The 22,370-nt window shown below is 39.0% G+C and overlaps 3 protein-coding genes across 3 annotated transcripts; all 3 read right to left on the reverse strand.

Annotated features, from left to right (window-relative positions):
• Positions 1-685: 685 nt before the first annotated feature.
• On the reverse strand, positions 686-14,095 carry LOC132200626 (protein TIS11). Its single transcript, XM_059626243.1, has 2 exons — positions 13,809-14,095; positions 686-3,204 (listed from the first exon to the last, which is right to left on the reverse strand). The coding sequence occupies exons 1-2, from the start codon at positions 13,866-13,868 to the stop codon at positions 2,269-2,271; spliced, it is 996 nt and encodes a 331-aa protein (XP_059482226.1). The 5' UTR covers positions 13,869-14,095; the 3' UTR covers positions 686-2,268.
• Positions 14,096-15,627: 1,532 nt separating this feature from the next.
• LOC132200093 (annexin B9-like) lies at positions 15,628-18,415 on the reverse strand. The gene is made up of 6 exons (XM_059625290.1): positions 18,276-18,415; positions 17,292-17,477; positions 16,840-17,044; positions 16,492-16,766; positions 15,974-16,207; positions 15,628-15,903 (listed from the first exon to the last, which is right to left on the reverse strand). The coding sequence occupies exons 1-6, from the start codon at positions 18,300-18,302 to the stop codon at positions 15,853-15,855; spliced, it is 978 nt and encodes a 325-aa protein (XP_059481273.1). The 5' UTR covers positions 18,303-18,415; the 3' UTR covers positions 15,628-15,852.
• A 432-nt stretch (positions 18,416-18,847) lies between these two features.
• LOC132200181 (annexin B9-like) lies at positions 18,848-22,021 on the reverse strand. Its single transcript, XM_059625440.1, has 7 exons — positions 21,895-22,021; positions 21,345-21,428; positions 20,258-20,443; positions 19,998-20,202; positions 19,730-19,882; positions 19,321-19,676; positions 18,848-19,262 (listed from the first exon to the last, which is right to left on the reverse strand). Exons 2-7 carry the CDS (start codon positions 21,369-21,371, stop codon positions 19,209-19,211), a joined length of 981 nt encoding a protein of 326 aa, XP_059481423.1. The 5' UTR covers positions 21,372-21,428; positions 21,895-22,021; the 3' UTR covers positions 18,848-19,208.
• Positions 22,022-22,370: the final 349 nt, after the last annotated feature.

Consider the following 22,370-nt stretch of genomic DNA (forward strand, 5'->3'; position numbering starts at 1 on the left):
TGGAGGAGACATGAATGACTGCACGCAGCGATCATGTAATTTTGATCGAACAACTCTCGAATCCCCAGCATCTTCCGTCAGAAGTGAAAAAGAACTCTGCGTCAGAAAGAGATGCATCTCTGTCGAATTTAATGACTGGCGTCAACGAGAGAAATCCCGCAGAGCGGTTGATGGTGCTGATGAGTTTTTGTAGACTCGGGTGAAGAGAAACCTCTGCTGAAGAAAGTGAAAATTTGCTCCTCTTGACTCGTTATCATTCTTTCAATGCATTATAATAAAAATTTCTTTTCATTATTCAATATCATTTATTGTTTGTTTTATTAATTTCATATACTTGATGCAAAGAAAGTGCTGCACGCTCTCAGCTCTTAATTTGAACAGAAATGAGCATTTTGAACTTGTGGAATTAATTTATGCATATTTTAATAACAACTTTATCTTGTCCTGGATTTTTAGTGCATAAAATTTACTCAAATTACTTTCTTATTATATATAATTTAGGTATTTTTTTTTCTTAAAAACTGAAAAACGTCTGATTTATTTTTATAAACACTAGAAATCATTTTATTTCATCAGAATATTATTTTCTCATACATAAATGAAGCACACAAATCAATAAACTGCAAACCCAACTTCTTGTCGAATAACATATATATTATGTGTATTGCTGGTAATGAGAAGTTGAAAGTAAAAAATCCATACAAGAGCCAATCTCAGTTTACATACAAAAATACGCGGGAAACCCATGCACAATAGCTGGTGTTTTTTTTTCAATTTTTTTCTAGGGTCGTGTTAGGGAAACAAAAATAAATATTATGACTATATCTACATCTATATTATCATTATATAAGGCAATATAATAATAATATGAAGCGCAATTATCACTTGATTATTTTTCCACGATTTATTCCAGTATGCATCTGAGAATAAGTCAATCAATCATTTTTTTTTTCAAGTATCCATCAGAAGGACGTGCGTTTGTTGATGGTTTGTAAAAAGTTAAATTTGTCGAAAGCCTCGTCTTTACCAAGCAAACTATCCTTGCAAAAAAATAATATTCAGTGTTTAGATTTTTTACAAAATAAAAATAATTATAGAACGGAGATAAATATCTGTTTAAATCATAAATAATAAGTTATGTAATCATACTATAAATACACTTTTTCTTATACGACACAAATAATTAATCAAGAAGAGTACATCATCATCAATCAATACATTTAAATTTCAGTTCTTTTGTAACGCAAAAACTATCAGTAGTCCTTCATTATTAATTCATTTATTTATCTTTTAGAAAAGTGTGAAAGGGAATAATTTATTTTTACAGTACACTTGATTTGCTGGATATTTACAAGGGGTCTGGTTAGTCGATTGCTGCACTACGGCTAAAACGTTTATTTACGAAAGCTAATGTTGAAAAACGGGGCGTCTGAGCCCCCGCGTGAAAAAATTATAATTTAAAGAAAATGCGGTAGAAGAAAAAAAAAGAGAAAACATTGTTATTGCTGCACAGATTTACGAGGAGAAGAGAGTAAAATCATAAATTATAATTATATATCGAGAGTGAAAAGCGCGTGACCTCAATTCTCCTTCATCCGTCCTCCAAGCAAGCGGTAGTAGCAGTAATAAAATAAATATACACAGTAGCATCCAAGCGGTCAAAAGCCAATTCCTTCCACTCAAAACTGACTCGCTTTCTGTTTCCATTTTCCCTGCGGAGGTAAATTTATTCAACAACAACACAACTCAATCAATCATTTGCTAATTATTGTATAAGTCATGGCAGTTGACGCCATGGTGGTAAGAAAAAATTATGGAATCTTTCTCCGTCCTTTCCGATTTTGGTCCCGTTCGACGTTAAATATATATTACGTTCTTAACTATACATATATAAAACATGGCCATCGTTTGTGGTTTCGGTCGCTATTCCATAGCTCTTAAAAATTCGACGAATTATTTAATCAAGTGAGTTCGGGTAAATTAATCAAAGGATCAATCAACAAGTTTGGGGTTAAAAAAAAAAGAAAGCGGTGCGCGCTGTGCTCGTTTTCGTGTGAAACAAAATGAATGAATCATCTCATCGCTGGTTAAAAAAGAAATTCTTAATCCACTTGCAAGTGTGTGTGCGTGCGTATAATAAATTATAAAATACAAACATCGTAATTTCGGACGTTTTACATAATAAATCGAATGTCAACCGTTGAGCTACTAAATCTTTAGCAGAGCGAAACTAAAGGATCAAACCGCACGTCAGCGACTGCTTCTTCTTCACAGGACATGTACCCTGCTCATCTGGTTGAACACAGGCAGGCGGTCGAGGGGCGAGGGCGGCGGCGTGTTGGTGTTGGCGCTCAACTCCTCCAGGTCGCGGTTGGCGCCGCTGGCGCCGATCTGCAGCAGCGTGGCCGTGAACTCTGGCCCGAACGTGAAGACGTTGCTCTTGGGCGTGGCCACCGGGGTGTAGGGGGTGGAGGGGAAGAGCAGGTCCGGCTCCGAGAAGAAGCTGGTCAGGCTGCTGGTGGGCGACTCGCTGAGGGAGCACGGGGGCGACGGGGACTCACCCTGAGAGCCGCCGTGCAGACTGAAAGCGGAGCCGCCAAGGGGCACCGGCTTCGGACGGGCGATCATGGACGCCATGTTGGTGGGCGTGGCCCCTCTGATTCGCGCCTCTTCGGCGTTGTGGATGAAGTGGCAGCGCGGGCCGTAGGGACAGAAGCCGCTCGTGTGGAAGGTGCGGCACAGGTCCGTCTTGTACTTGGGGTGGCGGGCCAGGTTGCGCAGCTCGTGGGCGCCGTGGGCAAACTGGCACTTGTCCCCGTACTTGCACACGCCGCTCTCCTCGTACGGGCGGCACAGCTCGGTCTTGTAGCGACTCGTGTTGACGTTGGTCGGCGACGTGCAGACCAAACTCTTGTCCACCGGCTCGCTGTGGCACCTGTCCAGCTTGCGGTGGCCGTTGATGCCGTGGCTGCCGAGTGACTCGATGGTGATTGACGGACTAGCGGGGGGCAGGCTGGCGCCCAGCGCCGCCATGTTGCGTTGCGGCGGCGTCGAGTTGCGCCTGCTCAGCGGCTGGTGGCCGTTGCCCTGGTGGAGGTGCAGGTTGTGCTGTTGCTGCTGATGGTGGATCGGACTGCCGACGGCGCGGTTGTCCAGCTCAAAGTGCACCTTGAGCAGGTTGTGCGCCATCACGTTGCTTCCATTCTGCGAACACAAGAAAAATAACCATTGTTATAAACATTTGCAACAAAATCGGGAAAATAAATCATGTAAAAACCGAATGTACGATTTGAAAGTCTTCCGCTTTATTTGTGCTCGCGAGAATTGAAATCCGCGAACAAAGAATAACCCAACAATTTCTGCTTTCCAGCTGAGAATCGATTTAGGATTTAACCGTGGCATGGGAAGAGAAATCTGTTGAGAAAAACAAATTTTAGAATTCTCCACGCTTCCGTGATTGTTGGCAAAGAAGGGATTTGAGCCTCCCTTTGTGCCCGACTTTCTTTTTTATTCCCTTTGGGGGCGAGTTTCATCACACACTGTTTTTCTTTGCGAAAGACCCTTTTCGTGTAAAATCTGTTCTGCTGTGCTATAAAAATACAAGGCTTCAAAAAAAGGTCGGTCAACTTTTGAGAGAATTTCACCGCTGTTTTTTTTATACGGCCATCCCTGGCTAATGCAACAGGCATTTCCTCCTCGATTTTACAACCTACACGCACTGGCGTTTTACGACCGCCGCCTCGCTCTAGGTCAAACTCTCTTTAGTTAAGGTCGCACACTTGTGCGAAAAGGCTACTCCTTCCTGTGGGATGCTTCACAAAGCAAATAAAAGGCAGCCTTTGTCCCGGCCCATCTGGCCCGATTTCACACCGAAAAACAAAATATCAAGGGTGAAAAGTATTAGGAAAGGCAGAGGAGGCAATGCTCGAAATTGGGCGGTTGAGAAATCGAGCGAACCCTTGACTGATAAGACGCACTAGCAGCGGCAGAATACGGCCTGATAACAAACTGTTCACTATTATAAAAAGGACTCGAGAGTTAATCACTTTCGCATCTTATCGCGCAAAATTACGCCTCTCGAAAATTAGCCGGGTCGAGTTTTGTGCAGAACGTTTGCACGGTAGCCGCACCCTGAGCTCCCCATGCACGTGACGGTGCTACTAATTTCATCATCCCGAGCATGACTGCATAAAAACGTGCATTCTGATAAGCTCTTTACGCCTTAAACAGATTATTTTCTCCAAGAAACAAACAAGCCATTCCCAAGCGGAAAAAAATCAATCAGAACATAATTCTAGAGCGTCAAGTTGTATTTTATGATAATGAGTGACAAATTTTTGTTTCAAATATTTAAAGCGCAATTAATTGCAAGAGATATGATGAAGATATTCTCCTGTTTTCAAGCACTACAATAATGTTATTTTGAAAATTTATAATTTATATTTTTAAACTAACAATAAGTTAGTTTAAAATAATATTTTTATTTTCTCTTTTATTTTAAATTAAGAAAATCATTTTCTATGTCATAATGAATAATAATCATTATTGCTTTATTACATTTTATAATTAATGAGATGCCTCTTCCACTATTTTAAGTTATTTCCTTTTTTTGTCATCTTAGTCAATAAAGAAATTTTAAATTGGAAAAAAAGAGAAGAATTAATAAATAATTAATAAATTTGAATTTTATTAAAAAGTTAATTTATTTAATTTTATGTCTATATTTTTTTTCAGTGCAGACCAAATAACATGTCCGCAAATTATTCCAAGTAATAGTAAAACTTTGGCTAAATAAAAATTAAAAGAGGAAGCGATTTAACTGTGGGTTGGCAAATTATATTTCAGCCGCGTTGAAACAAAATAGGAAGTGAGAACGCGCGACCCGATTCGGGGACGAGTTGTGAAGCTTGACCATAAAGCTTTTTTGTTAGAATGTAGCCAGCAAACACACTTCCGACTTCGTTAGGTCCAGGCAACGTGTAGCGAGTGAAACGTGTTTTGGTGTGTATTGAAAAGTGCAGAAAAAAATCACAGTTGCCTATTTTGCACACGAAGGGAAAGAAAACTGAACAAAATCGAGTCTGGCCGGCTAATCAGTATTCCGTGGGTGATGCGCGCGGCAAAGCGGCGGCGGTGTTGCCACGTGAAGGAGAAAGCCTTTTCCAATTTACTCGGCACAACAATGAGCGTCGACTTATGACTCGCTCGCTAGCTTTCTTTCAATTAAGTTTCCTGTCAGAGGGGTCACTCCGTCGCGATCGCAGGGGGAAACAACGAGCGCCTAAAAAGCGAGCTCGGGCTGGGCGACACTTTTTTGCTTGAGCCTTGAATATTTAATCAGGTTTAGTCGTCCCTCTGTGCGCACCGACGCGGGGACTCCTCTGTATATAATAATGCGTATTGTGGCCCTACAGCGACGAGTATTATTTTAATAGTGGTTTAATGGCTCAGATCCTTGAAGCGGCTCGACTTAAGTGATGGCCCAGGGCTTAAGAATTGGTCGTAAATTGAGATTAATTGAAATTTGGAAAATAACTCAAGGCATTAGCTTTCTGAAGGATCTTTTTGTTTTGTCAGATAAGAAGTTGAGATTGTTGTTAACATCTTTCTCTATCATCTCTTCAGAAATTTCTTAATAATTTATTTTTAGTCTCTTGAAGAGAAACTAATTAGCAAAAAAATCTAAATTCTAATATCTCCAGATTAATTTTGGATAAATTTAACTGTGACTTATTTTAAATCCTGTTGAATAAAAGTTTGCAGGTGCGAAGTTTGTGCTCCAAATCACGAAAAACCTGATGGTTTATAATTAGTCACCGAGTGAGTCATTTTTTTTCTGCGTTTCCTCTCTTCTCAAGTGCGCAAACGGCTGCGAGCAACAATCCTTGCTCGCGAGCAAAGAAAAACAAAGGGGCAGCGAGCGTTGATAAACGGCTTTTATTTCTGTGATAATTAAATGCCGCTGCGTTTCACGCTACCATAAGCACCGGCAGTGTAAAAATCCGAAACGTGAATAAGTCGTGATTCTCCGCATAAGACTGCATGCAAGGCAGGCACCCGGAACCAGCATCGGCTAAAAAGCAGGCAGGCACAATCTATACCGTATATACCCGCCTATCAACTTTCACTAGGCGTGAAGGTCACCTACAGACACATACACACCTATGGCAGCGGCTTTGTTAATCTGCTCGCCGGCTTAAGCATCGCCGTGATGAATTATTATTTATTACCATTTTTATCTGCCAAGTGTTTTTTTCCCTCTCGTCTGCCTGTTTATATTCTCATCGGATTTCTTTTTCCACAACTCACGCCGATGGGAACACGAGCGGATGGGAATAATTAGGTGAAAAAATGTGAGTTTTATGCAACTCTTGCACGCCAAAGTGCAGACGTTGCATCTTTCAGTGTTTGCTGCCTCATCGTCCGGTTCTACCCTCACAAGACAAGTTTGGATGACTTGGTTAAATTTCCATGTCTTTTGCGTCTTTCAATTTTAATTTTACATTCTTCGTAGTAAAATCTTGAAAGCAACATTTAAATGTGTTGATTTATTAATATTTGAATTGGTCAAATAAAAAAAAAATTGATAAAGAAGAGACGCAAGAGTCTCTATGGAAAATGGAAAAAAAAAATGCTACGGCCCTGCTTTCTATATCCGAGTAGTTTTTGTTTTTAACGGATGAGAAATTTCATATATATTTTTGCTGCTCTAGTGAAAAAGCTTCTCCGTTTCCCAGGCCTGAAATCGAATTCTCTGGTTAAAGTCTCGGCACAAAACGGCGGAATCAGCTCAAAAAACGCTCTGGCTGCAGCTTGGAAAAGCGAATCGGAGAACAATCGGGTGCGCACACCGCACTTTATGGTTTTGCTTTTTCACTGCTGCGACGACCGCAGTTTTCGCACCCAGCCTCGCGTCACAACCGGTCGTCATTTTTCATTCAACAAAATCGAAAAACCCGTGACAACTCGACGCAATGGCCGTCGCTGAAAAACAAAATGTGCACCGGCGTTGGAAGGAGATTTCCAATTAAAAAAAAAAAAAAAAAAAACTATCTGAAAGTAGTTCCAGAGCGCGAATGCATTTCAATGAGGGAAAATCACAACAAGGAGTTTTGTTATAAATTTTCAGTGTGTTTTTCTCCTCGGACGCGGAGGTCCCGCTGGCTGCTGTTTTTGTGTGCGTAATGTCATTTTCCGCGTGCTGCATGAGCGGCGCGATAATAAATCAGGGAAAACAACCTTGGGCCCCGAGCTCTCTTGGGTTTTGCTTTTGATAACGTGCAGGTACAAACACACACACATGCCTGGTAAGTAATGCAGAGAGATACGGCGGAGGCGAGCGAGCAACCTGACCGTGAAAATGGTCGCGCTAATGACGAGCAAACAGCCCCCTGGATCAAGCGCGAGGCTGTTTGCTCGCAAAATATTTATTTTCCATAGATCTTTCGGGGTTTCACTCGCACAGCGTTGTTTGCTCAGGGTCGTTTCCCGGAATGCACTTTGTTCCTATTTGGCTTCGCGGAGAAGCGAGAGATCTTGAAGGTGAATCGTAGGGTTGGCAGCAGAAAAATAAGATAGGAGCAGAGAATGTGTGCAGAGGGGAAAATTAGAGGTTGAGCTTTGCAGTGTCACAGAGAGGAAGGCAATAAGCGTGAAATATTTATTATTTGAGGCGAAGGGAAAATTTTAAACAAATGTCTACCAGAAATACTGATGCAAGAGCTTTGCTTTTTTTAATATAAATAAAGATAGGCAATGATTTTAATCTGTGAATCACTTGAACAAATTTAGAAGTTCCGAGAATGTGAACGATACATCTTCTCATGAAAGAGCACAGTCCGACCGGCACCACAGCATTTTTGCCAGATTAAAACTTGTTATTATTGATGGAGCCGATAAAAATCTGCCATCCCTCAGCAGGCGTGACGTCAACATGCATCATGCACGTACATAATCAGAAAAGCGGCCGACACATGGGATCGAAGAAGAAGCTCTCTTTTATCTCTTGGATGAGGCGAAACCGCTGCACGATAAAACGATAAACAACTCTTGCGAAAATGACCGATCGATATTAAAACTGTTCGCCGGGCAATGTGGCGAGCGTCCATTAATTGAGTCTTATCTAAACGACCGCGCAGCGTGAAAATGCAAAAAAAAAAAATGCTTCCAAATCTGCGTCGCACACTACCCTCGTGTGGGGGGCCCAGGTGCCGTACGAGTGCGAAATTAAATTATCTGCTTTGGCTAAGCCGCTTTGCGCGCCGTACGTGTTTGCTTAGCGATTCACGCACATTGCGAGTCGACGGAGAGTGTGTTTGTTTGCCGCGGCCGCTGCAAATAGAGTTGAGTGCAGCTAGCAATTGCTTCATGTGCTAATAACCGTGATGATGGGCATGGCGCAATTGCAAGTGAGCGCAAACATACTCGCCGACGAGAGATGTGTCCAACAGCAAAGTGCGTGTACGAACAATCGATTCATCGCATACATCCAATGAAAAGAAAAAACCCGATTCAGGATGCGAGTCGTGCGGGCCTTGAACGTCCATCATCGCCGCAATTACGGCGCTATTTGCAAAATCATCTAATAAAAGAGAGATAAAGAGTCTGCTAATGGAACTGCTGCCGGCAGAATTTAAAAACTAAAAAAAAGAATCTTCCAGCACAGTGATTTTTTAATTTTATTTTTAGTATATTGAATTATCTCAAAATTGTGTAGTTGTAAAAAAGTGGACAAATAAACAACAATGACGAATTAAAAATCATTATGTAAAATGGACTGGACCTATGGAAACAAGGTTATCATATACGTAGTTTAACAGGAAATACTTCAAAACCAGTTTCAAAAAAATCACAGTTATTGTTTTTTTTAAACTTTAAACATTTTTAAATATATTTTTGATTTTAAACTATTTATTACTTTAGACCAACGCTGGTTAAAAAATGTAAATGAAAATAATTAATTTTTTTTAAATGACAAGTTCTACCGGCCAAAACTTGTTTTCTCTGTGTGCATTTCCACATCATTCAGAATCCTCACATTTCTCTAGAATCAGAAATTCTGAATGCTGTTTGTTTTGACGCCCATCCGAAAAGATAAAATGTCAACTCGGAGCTAAAAATATTGATTTAAGGCTCGCCTCTCATGGCTCATGTTTGCAGAAAGTTAATCTTTTTTCTTTCTTTCTCTTTGCAAGAAGCAGCCAGTCAGAAGTTGGTTTTCAAAGAAAAGGCTCTAATTGCAGCAGTGAAGGCTCAGCGCTCTCTCGCTGCAAAAGGAAAAGCGAAATCTAATTTCTCCGGCGCTGTTCCGCTAATCGCCCACGCCGCGTCCTGCGTAACCATCGCAGGATAAGTGTTTATATGTGTTAGCGTGTTGCTCACACGAGAAAGACAGACGTATCACATCCTGGTTGGAAAGCCAGCGTCCGCCATGCAGTTGTGTAAAACCGGCACTGCTGGCGAAGAAAGAGATTATTGGTCATGAAAAAATCCAGATTTCATGCAGCCCTCTCTCCTCGATGTACCCAGCACAGATCCCAGATATCGGACTAAATTTAGAAACTACTGGAAACGCTAAAGAAATCAATCTTGGACAAACAAACAACAAATGATAAATAATAAAAGATTGAAAACATTTTTTTTTTAATATGTTACTTGAATAAATACGTTGCTAAAATTGTTAACAAATTCCTGAGCTTAACATTAATTATTTGAAGGGACTCAACTTCAAAACCAAAACCAACTGGCTCCTCCAAATGGAAGCTTGGCTGCGGTCAAAATTAGAGAGGCACGTCGGGACAATAATGAAAATTAATATTCCCCTCGCAGTATAACAGCCTCGGCGCACACAAACATTTACATACCGGAGACTTTTCTTCTTATTTATTGTTATTAATCATGCGGCAGCCAACCATGCACAGCAGCGGCCGATTGCGTAATGTGTGTCACGAGTGTCGGTGATTAATTTTATTAATTCTGTCGCGGTTATTTCATTAAATAATTACACCATAAGTCAGTCAGTCAGTCATGTGGTCACGAATGAGCTGCATTATTTCCATCTCTGGAGAATATTTTATTACGTTTCGATGGAATTATCGTTTAAAAGTAGAAAATTGAAGCTTGATAGACCCACGCCTCCGCTATTAAAGACCTCGTAATCGAGGAGAAAAGGTTATTGCGGCTTTTCGTCAGAATGGGAGAGACGTGCATTCCACCGAGAGAAACATTTATTTATATTTGAGAAGAGAGCGCGAGTGGATTTTGTCAAGAAAGTGAATCTGAGCGCCGCCATCTGCCGCCGAGTATCAATGCTTGGTATTTATTTTTCTCCTTTCTCGACGGAAAACGACGTAACAACACAATATCCCGCTCGGCTGATTATTATTTCACTTTCCTTCTCCGCAGAAGGCGCGTAATTGCGAAAGGAAAATCACGCGCGCGACGAAGCAACTTTTCTATAACAAAGTGAGCGAGTTGCTCGCAATTGGGTTAGCGTGTTTGTACCAAAAAAAGAGATGGATGGAAATTTTTCAGCAAATTAATGCAGCAGGACAAAAGAATGTGGTTTCGAGTCATTCTCTGCTGACTCTATAGTTAGGGCCGGATGATTTGTTTTGTTTTCTCTTGGAGATTTCCATCGCGCTCGAAACTTGAACTTGTCGTCGTAAATTTCACTTCGGGAATGTTATTTATGGCCCGACTCACCTTTCCAACGAGGACTATCGCTAATGTTGCATTAGACGCGCCGATTTATGTTTTTGCCTTCCAAACATGGACTCGCAAAACAAATCTTTTGATACACCAAAGGAAACAAAAGATTTTCGGCCAAAAATTCAACTTGACCTTGAAGGTTAATTTACAATTTGCTTAAAAGAATGGGCCGCGTTTATGAAATTATGCACGTTAATTTGCGTTGGAAAAAAGGCGAGGCATGAAGTTTTTAAAGCAAATTATGCAAATCATGCTTGCTTATTTGGCGCTGCTCTCGACCTTCTGCCTCTTTTCTCGGAAGAGTGATCAGGAAGTCTCGGCTGCTCGCTTTGATTATCGCTCCTTTTTCCCGCGACTTTTCGCTTCCTGAGTGCGTGCTCGATGCGATACAGTCGAAATAAAAAACAAGGTTCCGGCCGTTTTTCCTCCACTTGGTTGGTTTTTTACTCAACTGACGGTGAGAAAAAAAATGCAATTATACGCCTTTTCCACTTGCTTTTTAAATGATAAGATGGTGTACAAAAAAAAAAAAAGAGAGAAAATTGGGTCTTTTGGGCCAAAAAATTTCACGTTAAAAAATGTCACGAATGTACAGCGAACAATTAACTTTGCAATCAATATGAGTGATAAGGGGAGTAATTAAGCTTGCTTCCTGCATAAAATACGTTGATAAAAAAAGTTCAAGGAAAACTTTATTTCAACCAAAAATTTGACTTAATAAACAGAAATTTAATTAAAAATGGAATTCTTTCTGGTCACTTAATGTGCAAATTAGCCAGTTTGTGGAGAAGGACGAGTTTTTCCCCGAGCTGATAAATCACCGGCGACAAGCTCAAACGAGTTTTCCTCTCGTTTTCTTTTATAAATGTGTGGCTATCCCACGTGTGCAGTGCGTAAACGTTTATTCCGCCGCTTAATGAATGGAACGAGTTAATGGCGGTGCACGCGGCGAGGGCGTGGGCGCGCATGGAAAATCTCGCTACACGTATAAATGATGAAAAAAAGCAGCGGCGCGTCCAAGGAAAAAGAGAGGAGAAACAATAAAAAAATAAATAACGAGAGAGGCAGCCGCGCTCACTCGCTCTCCTGCCAGATTGGCGTAGGTCAGTGAAACAATAACACACTCGCAGCTTCCTTTCTCGGCGCTGCAGAAATTCAGAAAGCGGTTGATTTTTTTATTTTTCGAATAATAGAAAATATAAAATAAAGACCCCGCAGCTGGGAACGTTCAGCGACCTAACCAACCCTCAAACAACTTGAGTCCGCATTATTTGCATCCAATAATATTATTTCCGGCAGGCCGATTGTTGTTTCTCTCAATTCCTGCGCACAGCGAAACTGGTTCGATGGGTTTGTACTTCTTCTTGTACTTGTATGTACGTACGCACGTGTGCAAATACGTGAAACTCGCTTTTCTTTGCTTGCGTGCAAACTGCCGGCACTTGACAATGTGGAACAATATCGGGCAACCTTGACTGATAATCACTCTCTCAGCTGCACGGCCAACGAAAGAAAGAACACAGGATACGGCCCATTGTTGCACCGCTTCACATTCGCGATTTGCTCCAAGTGCGAATTAAGTAATGAAGTGCGAGATTAACGCAGCTGCAGTGATTTAATCGTGCGGAGCAGGAAAACTTTTGAAATCGTCGCGCAGAGTCATGGGAATTTTAAATTTCAAAGGTCGCTTGCACAAAACTTGTAAAATGAGTCAGTGAGAAGAAAATGTGCCTTTTAATGTTGAAATTAGTCACGAGGTTTATATCCCCAAGATTGAAAACTAACTTTTAAAATCAGAATGATTTATAGATTTAAATAATAAACAATTAAAAAAATTTATTTAAAATTTAAATAAACAAACTGTATTCATTCAAAAATTAATATTTTTTGTATGATGATATATATTTTTATATCTTTAGAATTTTGCTGGTCCACCAATTTCATTCATAAATTTATACCAAACAACTTTTTAGCAATTTTATTTTCACTTTTCAAAACGTTTATTGCATTTATATCCTCATGAAGATAAGACGGCTAACTAAATTTTAGACCTTAACAGCCATCAAGTAAATTTAGAGCTCATTCGCGCCCGCAAGGTGAGAATTGAGGAAACTGCCTGCGTTTAAATACGGTTCAAGGCTGATGTTTTTTGCTTTTCAAATCCAGGCTGAGACGAGAGTTCGCCAATTATTTCCTTTCACGTAGCTCAACTTTCATTACGCACGATCGATTTGAAATTCTGCGAATTTCCTTCCAGGATAAGTACTGGAGAAGAAAATGCGACGCAGTTTGGTCTTTTATACAATCGGAGGAGTCCCACCTGTTACACACCCTGGTGCAGCCGGTGAATAGGATAGGACGCACGTCCAAACATGTGCTCGCTTCGCTGCCGAGAGATAAATAAAAAGAAGCGCGTACCAAAATTCCAAAGAGCGCCGAGATTCTCAAATGGGGCTTTCGAATCTCTAGAATTCCGACTCTGATTGTGCTTCAAAATGAAATACGAACATATTTGTCTCCAAAAACCTTCAAAGTTGTTAAATCGAAACTCATTTTTCAAATGGTTATTGAGCTTGAATTTAGGATCGTTTTAATGAAATACTTTCAAATCTCCTGAATAACAACTCTGTGTTGAGGTTTGAATTTAGGTAAAGAATAAAAAAATTAAAAATATTTCAAATTAAAATATGATTTACATTATTGAGTATTTTAACCTCAATTTACGAAGGATTGTTTAATTTAACCCTTTCGCCAGCCACAAATTGATAGTTCTGTTTTCTTTTCACTTTTTTGCACTTTTTCAACTTGTCCAGACTTAGAAAAATTTAGTTTTCGTGGCCGGCGCCAATTCGGCACCTTCCGAAAGTGCTCTGTCAGTGCGTTTTTAACCTGTGGCTGTGTCGGGTGTTAATATATTCGGCCCAAGGAAGGAACTGACGACGACTTTCCCACCTGACTAGCGAACTAACTCTCTCTTTGCTCCTCATTCTGGGCGCGCGCGCTCTCACCGACCGGCACACAGGCCTACTTCACCTACCCATCCCTTTCCAATCGCGATAAGGACAAAATCATTCAAAAGTTTCGTGAAAACAACTCACCTTGAAGATCATGTCTCCGAAGTCGTAGTTGGCCGATGCGGGCATCACAGCAGTGGACATAATGCAAATAAACTTCACTTGGACGACCAATCGGGTGCGAAATGTTTCGCCCACTCGAGAGAGGAGGGTTGCACTCGAATCTGTCAAAGTGGTCGGCAAAAATAACTCTCGTCGTCAACACACCACCACCGTGAAGATCTGTCAGCGTGTCGTCGGTCGGTGTCGTGCGCCTGCCAACCGGTATGATACTGACGGCCGACTGAGAGCCGCGTTGCGAGTGAGCCTCCGTCCGCGGTCGGTCCGTCCCGCCGCCGCCGCGCCGTCCTCGGAGGGGAGATGGTGCGCCGACGTGCCACCAGGGGCGCCGCTTCCCCGCTTATCTCCTCCGCCGATTGACGTCAAGCTCATTAAACATGATTTTTTTTCCAATTAATTTTCTCGGCTCTGTGATAGGGGAAATCAAGCGGCTTTTTCTTGCGCCGGATTATGTTCCGGTTTTGTATTTAACTTGATTATTGCTTTTTAATTTCTTTCTGAACTATTGCTTCAAACGGTGAAAATTGTACAAGAATACTTTATTCTAGGTTCCAATTAGTTCCATTTATACCCATAATTTTTGATAATTTATAAAATTAATTATATATGTTTTTGATAAGAAGAAGCTCAGTCAAGGGACTAAAATGTAACGTCGGCTGCAAACTCCACATTATATTATTTCTGGATTATTTATTTAAACAAAAGTAAAACACTATAATTTAATTTTAATGTGTAACAAAAAAATTAAATATCATAATAAAATCATAAATGTAATTAAATTAGTATTTTAATTCCATTCAATTCATTTATTTTTCTCCAAACAAATCAGAATATGTACAATCAAATAGCTCCATCTCATGAAGCCGACATGAGATCCGACCAGCGCCACATCGAGAACAACAAGAACCACTTCCAGCAGGGTGCTGTGGTGAACGCGTATTGTCACAGCTAGGATTGGAAACGAAGACAAACGACTCTTTGTGAATGAACGGTGTTTATTTGATAGAGGTGCGAACTCGTGCGTACATCGGCTAACACTGGTCACTGCCAGTGCAGCTCTCGTGCTTTCCCGGTAATACAGCAATAAGTGTAGGTGGGCGAGCCACGGCGGCTCGCCACCCATGACCGCGACTCTGGTCCTCGCCCTGGGGAGAGTATCGCGGGGCCTGAAGGGCCCGTGATAGTATGATGGAAAAAGTGCTCCATCTCATGCAGCTGACATGAGATCCAACGAGCACAGCGTCAATACAACACACAACCTCTTCCAGAAGTAAACGCGTATGATAGAAGGTGTGCATTATTATTATTATTATTTTTTTTTTAATAAAAAATACAAATGTGCAACTATTGTCTAAATAAAGAGAGCGTGTGCAAATACAATAATAATCCGAGAATACCTTAACAAAAATTGTTTGATTCAAAATGATTTTGAAAAGCTATTGCTCTGTAAAGTTTTTATCACGTTTTTAAAAGCTTGAAAATTATTGTGCACACACCAAGGATCGACTCAAACTACGCAACCTGCGTGCCACTCTTGTTGAGATGGCAGTCTAACCGAAAGCGGCAGGCGTTTGACTGCATTTGACATTTTAATGCAAAACGAATAAATTTCTTTCAACAGCAGCTCAACAGGAGATAATTATTAATTTAATGGAAAATCTCCATTTAAAAAAGGAACATCCTGGATTTTAAATAGTCACCCAAAATTAAAAAGCAAAGTGGTCCAAGGCCGGAAATAATTGAAATTTATTGAATTCGGCAATTATTTTATGAATTGTACTAGCCATTATTGTACACGTTCACACGGAACGGGGGTTTCAAAGGCTCTAAAATTCAAATAAAATTTTCTGTTTTGATTTTTTTTTTTTATAAAAATGACATATGTTCAGAACATATTTTATAATAAAAGTCCAGGCAACATGACTGAAAGTCTGTAAAATTCTCTAGAAAATATATTTCAAAATAAAATATTTATTTTTAAATAATTGTTATTCGTTCCTGCTTTCCATTAATCAATAAGTGCAACCAGCATTCTTTTGAAGTCACCAGAGCAATCGTCCTGCAAAACAGACATTTTGTATGAAAATAAATAATCAAACAGCGCAGAAACAATCTCAAGCAGAAATTACCTCGATAGCCTTGATCAGCGACTTCTCATACTCCTTGACGTAAGCCTCCTTGATGTTGCCCAAGTCAAACTCGGACCTGGTCACGATGGTGCGGATGAGCGCCCGGTTGTTGGTGCCCACGCCATCCATCGCCTTGTGCAGCTGCCTGGCAAAGTACTTGGTCGTGTTTGTGTAGCAACGCACCATGGTCACAAGGGCATCTTCCGTCTCGCCCTCAAACTCCTTCTCAATTACCTAATTAAACAATTATAATACATATTATAACTTAATATGTGCGTAGAAATTAATATAATAAATATTTTTACCAAAATTTTTTTATTTAAAACATTAAGCAATTTTATTTTTAATTAGTTACGTCACTATTATTAGCGTTAGAAATATTCTATTTAATAAATTTTTTGTTATTTTGAAATCTATAAATTACAGGATTAAGATGATCAAAAGCATAAATAAATTTTTGATAAATTTTGTTTTAAATAAAATTATAATCATTCAGAATTGTTCAGAATATAATATACCTCATGGAAATCAGAGCCATGCTTGTTCTTGTATTCTCTGAAAAGCACTTGGAGATGCGCAAAGCTGCGTTTGGTCAATATGTCAATAAAGATCTCCTCGTCGGTGCCGATTTTCTTCTCTCCAGCTGCGTAAAGCGCGTCAACGTCAGCGTCCACCTTACCCGAGTCTACGGTCACGCTTTCGTCCCTTTTGGCCTCCAAAAGAGCCAGGAGCAGCTTTTCAAAGCAAGCCGCGGTGTCGCGTTTTATGTCGTACTCCAGATCCTTATCAAACACTGCGAAGATTTAAAAAATTATTATTTTAATTGTTTTATATAATTATGTTCAAGCATAAAATTTTTAGCCTACTATCGTAATAAGTTTTCTGAATGAGCTTGAGCCATGCATTGTCGAGAACACAGAGAATTTCAATCAGGGCATCTTCCCTTGTACCAGGGCCATGCATGGCGTCGTGCAGTTCCTGGGCAAAGTAACGGTCCAAGGGCAACATGCAGCCGACAACCACGTCTTCAAAACTGCCACCGAGCTCCTTTTTAAGCTCATCGATGAGTTTCTAGTAAATGTTAATTAATAAAAACATATTTTTTAAATAGTCAGGTAGTAAATTTCTTTTGATTTTATGTATGACTTGTGCTATATGTATGAGTTATGAGCAAAGAATCTTTCTCAACTTTCAAACGACGTATTATTGCTAAATAATGTGCGAATGCACTTGATGATTCACAGCATTTATTCTTTCAATGAAGTCATCCTCGCTAAACTCGCCTTGGCTCTTATTTAATTTGAAGTTTTAAAATTACCTTTCCAAACAGAGATTCAAAGCGGTGTGCGATAAGCTGTCGCTGGTTGTTGGTGCGATTGGCCAGGATGTTTATAATCACCTTCTCGTCGGTGCCAAGCCCTTTCATCGCTTTTTGAAGAGCCTTCGCGTCCTCTTCCTGTTCTGCCTGACCGAAAGGCGTTTTTGGGCGAACCGTGGGTTTGTACTGAACAAACAATTAGCCAATCAACAAACACATCTAGATATTTGCTTGGATTTAAACAGGATTAAGCTCGCCGACAATACAATATTATGATGGAATTCCTCTGAGCCCCAATAAATAATCCTGTCACCTTTCCTCAAAAGCAGCACTTTTCATAACGGCTGAATTTTTTTGCTTTAAAACACCAACAAGAACGATTTTGGGTTCTTAAAAATGAATTTGAATGCACTCTATATCTCCCTATAAGAAAAGGTTTTAAGTGCCACAATGATTAATATGATAACTGATAACCAGAGCAATTTTTCAATTAGCGTTGAAATTACAAAAAAAAAATGCTTAGTAACTAATATGTGTGCAATGCTTACATTTTTAATTTATATTTACTTATATTGTCTTAGCCAAGAGGGCTTTTTGATTGTTTAAACGTGAAGTTGAAAGAAAGAAATGTCTTTTTAACCAATTTCAACTTATACTTTTCTAATAGCGTTAAAATTTGTAAATTAATTGCTATCACTCCAGGGCTCCGATTCTTACAGAATCAGACCCCCCAGGTGCTTATTTTGTTATAATCGGGTTTACCGCGGCGGTTGAGTCTCTTTTGATGTCAGGCGTTTTAGCAGACATCTGCTAGTTGTAAACCCTTTCTTCTCGTTTTTCCCAATTTTAAATTTTTTGTATGACCGAGAAGAATAAATAATCATCATCACATAATATAATTTGTGTCGCGAATTAACAACCCTTCTACGAAATGCATAGCAAAAAAGCTTATGACTTATATTTAATTTTATACTTCTGAATTACCTGAAACTGATTTCCAATGGAAGTCATGATTGGAGATTGTTGAATGGTTCCTAGGTGCAGAGTCGCTCCTTTATCGTCAAAGGTTCCGGGGTTGAGTGGTACTGGGGCTTGGTGACGGGCCTTATATGATCATCTCAAGCAGGAAAGTTTTCTTAGAGATAATGGTGGCGTCAAACTTTATCAGTGCCAGGTAATTGATTTATGGAGAACTGTGAAACGCGCCCATATTCGTCATAGCCGTTTCTATTACCACACAAAATAATATATAGATCGTGTAATGAATATATTTATACAAAAATGAAAGCAATTTTATATGTATGTCTTTTGTGTTTTAATATTTCGATATTTTTTTGTTTTTAATTATTAATTATTTTAAATTTAATTTAACGTGTTTTTTTTACACATTTTAAATGAATAATGTTTAAATGATACATAAATAAAAAGTTATTATATAATAATTATATACAAAAGTTTGACGCATAAATTTTTGAATCTTATAATTGTACGACAGAAAGGTATGTGTGTGGAAATTAGTTTTTTCCTGACTATGGGAATAAAACGTTTAATTTGCTAGATATAAATCAATTCTAGTCCAATTTTATTTATTCACACATATATTGTGATACAAATTACATTATCTCAGTATAATAATATTATAATTCTCCGTAAATAGCAGCGATTGAAAACCTTTTAGGCAAAATAAATAAAGCACAGTTTACTGCGTGAGATTTTAAAAGGCCATGAGCCATGAGACTCTATTTTTTCATAAAATACACATTTTTGTGCAATTTATCACTCACAATCAGTATAAGTCACAGTCAATAATAAAATTTGCTTGTTCGCATTTTAAGCTGCTATGATAAAATTTATTTTTAAATGCAAGGAATATTTTTTGGATGGAAGTTGTTACAATACTGCTTCAGAACTGATGCTTCAAGCTGTAACCAAAGCGATTAGCATGCACTTGTACTCTCCAGCGCAGTCATCCTAAAAATGAAAGTTAAAATTTTAATATTAATCTAATTAACGGGAAATTTTTATATACCTGAATGTAACTCTCAAGACTCTTTTCATACATCTCTTCAAAAGCAACTTTGATGTCTCCCAGGTCACACTCTGACCTTGAGACGATGACCCTGATCAGATCTCTGTCCTCTGTGCCCGCTCCTGACATGCTGTCGTGGAGGCGCTCGGCAAAGTAGGTTGTGCAATTGGACATGATCTTGACAATAGCCAAAAGTCCGGTTTCAATGGATCCGGTGAACTCAGCTTTGATGACGTCCTCAAAGGGCACCCCGTGCGTTTGTTGGTACTGATTGAAAACCTCCCTCAGGTGGGTCAAGCTGCGAGTGCACAGAATAGCATTGAAGGTGGACTCGTCAGTACCAATCTGGTTTTGACCTATTAATATATTAATTTTTTACATTGCATATTATTATTATATTTTCATGTACCAGCTTCATAAAGAGCCTGCACATCCTCTGCCACGCGGTCAGGGTCCTCCTCAAGATCTTCATCCCTCATCCCCTGACAAAGAGAAATGAGCAGGCGCCCAAAGCAACCAGACGCGTCGCTCTCAATGTCCGACTCCAGCGTCTTTTCATACACTAATTAAAAAAAATAATTACCAATAATATTTTATAGAGAACTTTGCTTTTGCAATTAATTAAATTGTGAATATAACTAAATTATGGATTATTTAAAAAAAAATCAACAACTAACATTCCTCGTACGCGCTCTTAATGGCGTGAATCCAAGCGTTATTGAGGGAGCACAAAACCTCGATCAAAGTGTCTTCGTTAGTGCCCAATCCAGATATGGCATGGTGCAGCTCTTTTGCAAAATACTTATCAAGAGGGGTCATGCAAGCCACAATCACGTCCTCCAGCTTTCCGCCCAATTCACTCTTCAAATCGTCCACCAAATCCTTATATTTGTTAAATTTTATAATTTTCAGTTAATTTTAACAAGGGAAAAAATACTTTTCCATAAAGGGAAGTAAACTTCTTTGCAATCAACTGGCGCTGATAATTGGAGCGATTCGCCAAAATAGCAATGATTGCTTCCTCGTCTGTGCCGAAACCCTTCATGGCACTGCGCAGGGCAGTAGCGTCAGCCTCCACATCGTCTGGGCCGTACGGCTCTTTCGGACGAACGGTTGGAGTGAACTTAAACAGCAAGTTAATTTGGGTACTAAATTTTCTTTGCTTTATTAATTTTTATTTTTCAAATACTCATGAACCAGTTTATTAAATATCAACTTATAATTAATTTTCATAGTAAGCAAGAAATAAAATTGTTTTGCAAAGTAACTAAAATAATGTTTTTAACTTGACTAATAAGAAAAAAATGCATAACAAAACTCATTAACGATATGCTTCAAAAAATAAAAAATAACTTTATCAGTTTTTTGTTTGTTATAATTCATTCAACTATTTTTCTGCAAAACTAAAAAAATATTTTAGGTGTACTGACAATGAGACATAAACGTAAAAATATATATGTCGATCCTACATTAAATCCTTTTTATTACTAAAACGGCTCTGAAATGAAGTTGACCTTAATATTGTCATTGAATATAGAAATGTAGCTTCGATTTTATTATTGATTCCTCATTTGTGCCTTTTTGAGCACGCGCATCACACAACACACTATGCAAACAGAAAAGCAGACGATGGATGATATCATGATAGTAAAATTATTGATCGAGGTTCCGCAAAAGGGTTGGCAGAATAACTTTCCAAACTTTGGGACGGATAAAAATTGAGTAGAATTATATCAATGCTAAAAAGACTAATCTTTCTTGCGTGTAAGGTGTGTGGAATGGTTTAGGTATTAGGTGGGTATTAATGAGCGTTTGAGCGTGTGAAAATAATATTTTTATGAATGAATCAATGGAGATTGCATTTTGCTGAAGAAAATATTTTAATTTTTCCAGCAATTTTTTAATTTAATAAAATTAAAATCATGAATTTCTTATGGAACAAATCAAATATGAGAATAATATAAACAATTAAGAAAAACCAAGCAGCACATCATCAATTTAAATCAGCAAGAGATTTTAAATACCTGCGGTGGGTATCCTGGATAGGCCATTTTTGCAGGTCTTTCAAACTGTGCTAGTTCCTGTTGAAGTGAATTAACTCGACTGCCCTGAAAATAAATAAGAGCCGACGCACGCAAACTTTATTATCGATTATTATAATCCCGCGGGTGGACGGACTGGCTGGGGGTTGGGGCGGGGGAGTGTCTGTTACTATAACTAACCCTATGTCCCTATATGCATTGTTTAACACGTTCATCATAATTACGTATATAATGACACGTGAATAAAATGCACGTTGAGTCATTCATATGATATCAATTTCATTTGATATTATATAACAGTCATTGTCGTGGTATATAAGGGTTATTTTATCAAAAGTCAAAAAGTTGCCTCCATCCTTACCCCATAATATAACGTGAAGCAAAGAGGGTGGACCCGCTTGCTTCGCAATCTTTTTAATTCATTCTCATTTAGATAATTGAAAAAGCTTCATTTACTCAGCTTTCGTTATGTAAAAATCTATGTAGACTGGGGTAATTGTGGCGTAATATTTGGGAGAAATAAAAAACTTACTCGGTTCAATGTCTAACACCAGTTCTCTCTTAAGGTTTTCTCACTTATTTTGACAGCAAGCAAAACAACAGCGGCGTTTTTGTGTCGTCTGACTGAGCACCAGTGACGTGTTAAGGCGGTTCCCTCGATGGTGCGCGCCTATGCCCTTCGCAGCAAAGCGGCGAAGGATACAACTACTGCGGACCGTGCGTGGGTGAGCGTAATTTTGAATCTTGCTAGCATGACATGACAATTGAAAAAAATGTATTTTATGTTATGTAATATAAATTTTAAAACGAGAGCCATTTGAAATTATACAACTTCAGCATAATTTATTTAAACACAGCAGTTATTCGTGGTGTTCGTGTATTTGTCGCTTTTATATCAAGAATATATATTAATTAAACTCTCACAAATTAAACGAGATTAATGTTTTTATTTCAAATAATAAAGTAAGGTAAAAAAATTGTTGGGGCAAATAGTAATTCTGTGCATAT

This window comes from Neocloeon triangulifer, unplaced genomic scaffold (genome assembly GCF_031216515.1).
Source record: "Neocloeon triangulifer isolate White Clay Creek 2 clone unplaced genomic scaffold, ASM3121651v1 ptg000014l, whole genome shotgun sequence".
NCBI classification, from domain to species: domain Eukaryota; kingdom Metazoa; phylum Arthropoda; class Insecta; order Ephemeroptera; family Baetidae; genus Neocloeon; species Neocloeon triangulifer.

Bases quoted from the DNA above. Each gene is read 5' to 3' on its own strand.
- LOC132200626 (XM_059626243.1), bottom strand. From the start codon at position 13,868: ATGTCCACTGCTGTGATGCCCGCATCGGCCAACTACGACTTCGGAGAC. The intron at 3,205-13,808 runs GTGAGTTGTTTT...TTGTGTTCGCAG, and splicing joins TCGGAGACATGATCTTCAAG to AATGGAAGCAACGTGATGGC.
- LOC132200093 (XM_059625290.1), bottom strand. From the start codon at position 18,302: ATGACTTCCATTGGAAATCAGTTTCAG. The intron at 16,767-16,839 runs GTAGGCTAAAAA...AAATCTTCGCAG, and splicing joins TCAGAAAACTTATTACGATA to TGTTTGATAAGGATCTGGAG. The intron at 15,904-15,973 runs GTAATTTCTGCT...TCTGTTTTGCAG, and splicing joins CGCTGATCAAGGCTATCGAG to GACGATTGCTCTGGTGACTT.
- LOC132200181 (XM_059625440.1), bottom strand. From the start codon at position 21,371: ATGGCCTATCCAGGATACCCACCGCAG. The intron at 20,444-21,344 runs GTATTTAAAATC...TTGCTGTTTAAG, and splicing joins ATCCAGGATACCCACCGCAG to TTCACTCCAACCGTTCGTCC. The intron at 19,677-19,729 runs GTACATGAAAAT...ATATATTAATAG, and splicing joins GCAGGCTCTTTATGAAGCTG to GTCAAAACCAGATTGGTACT.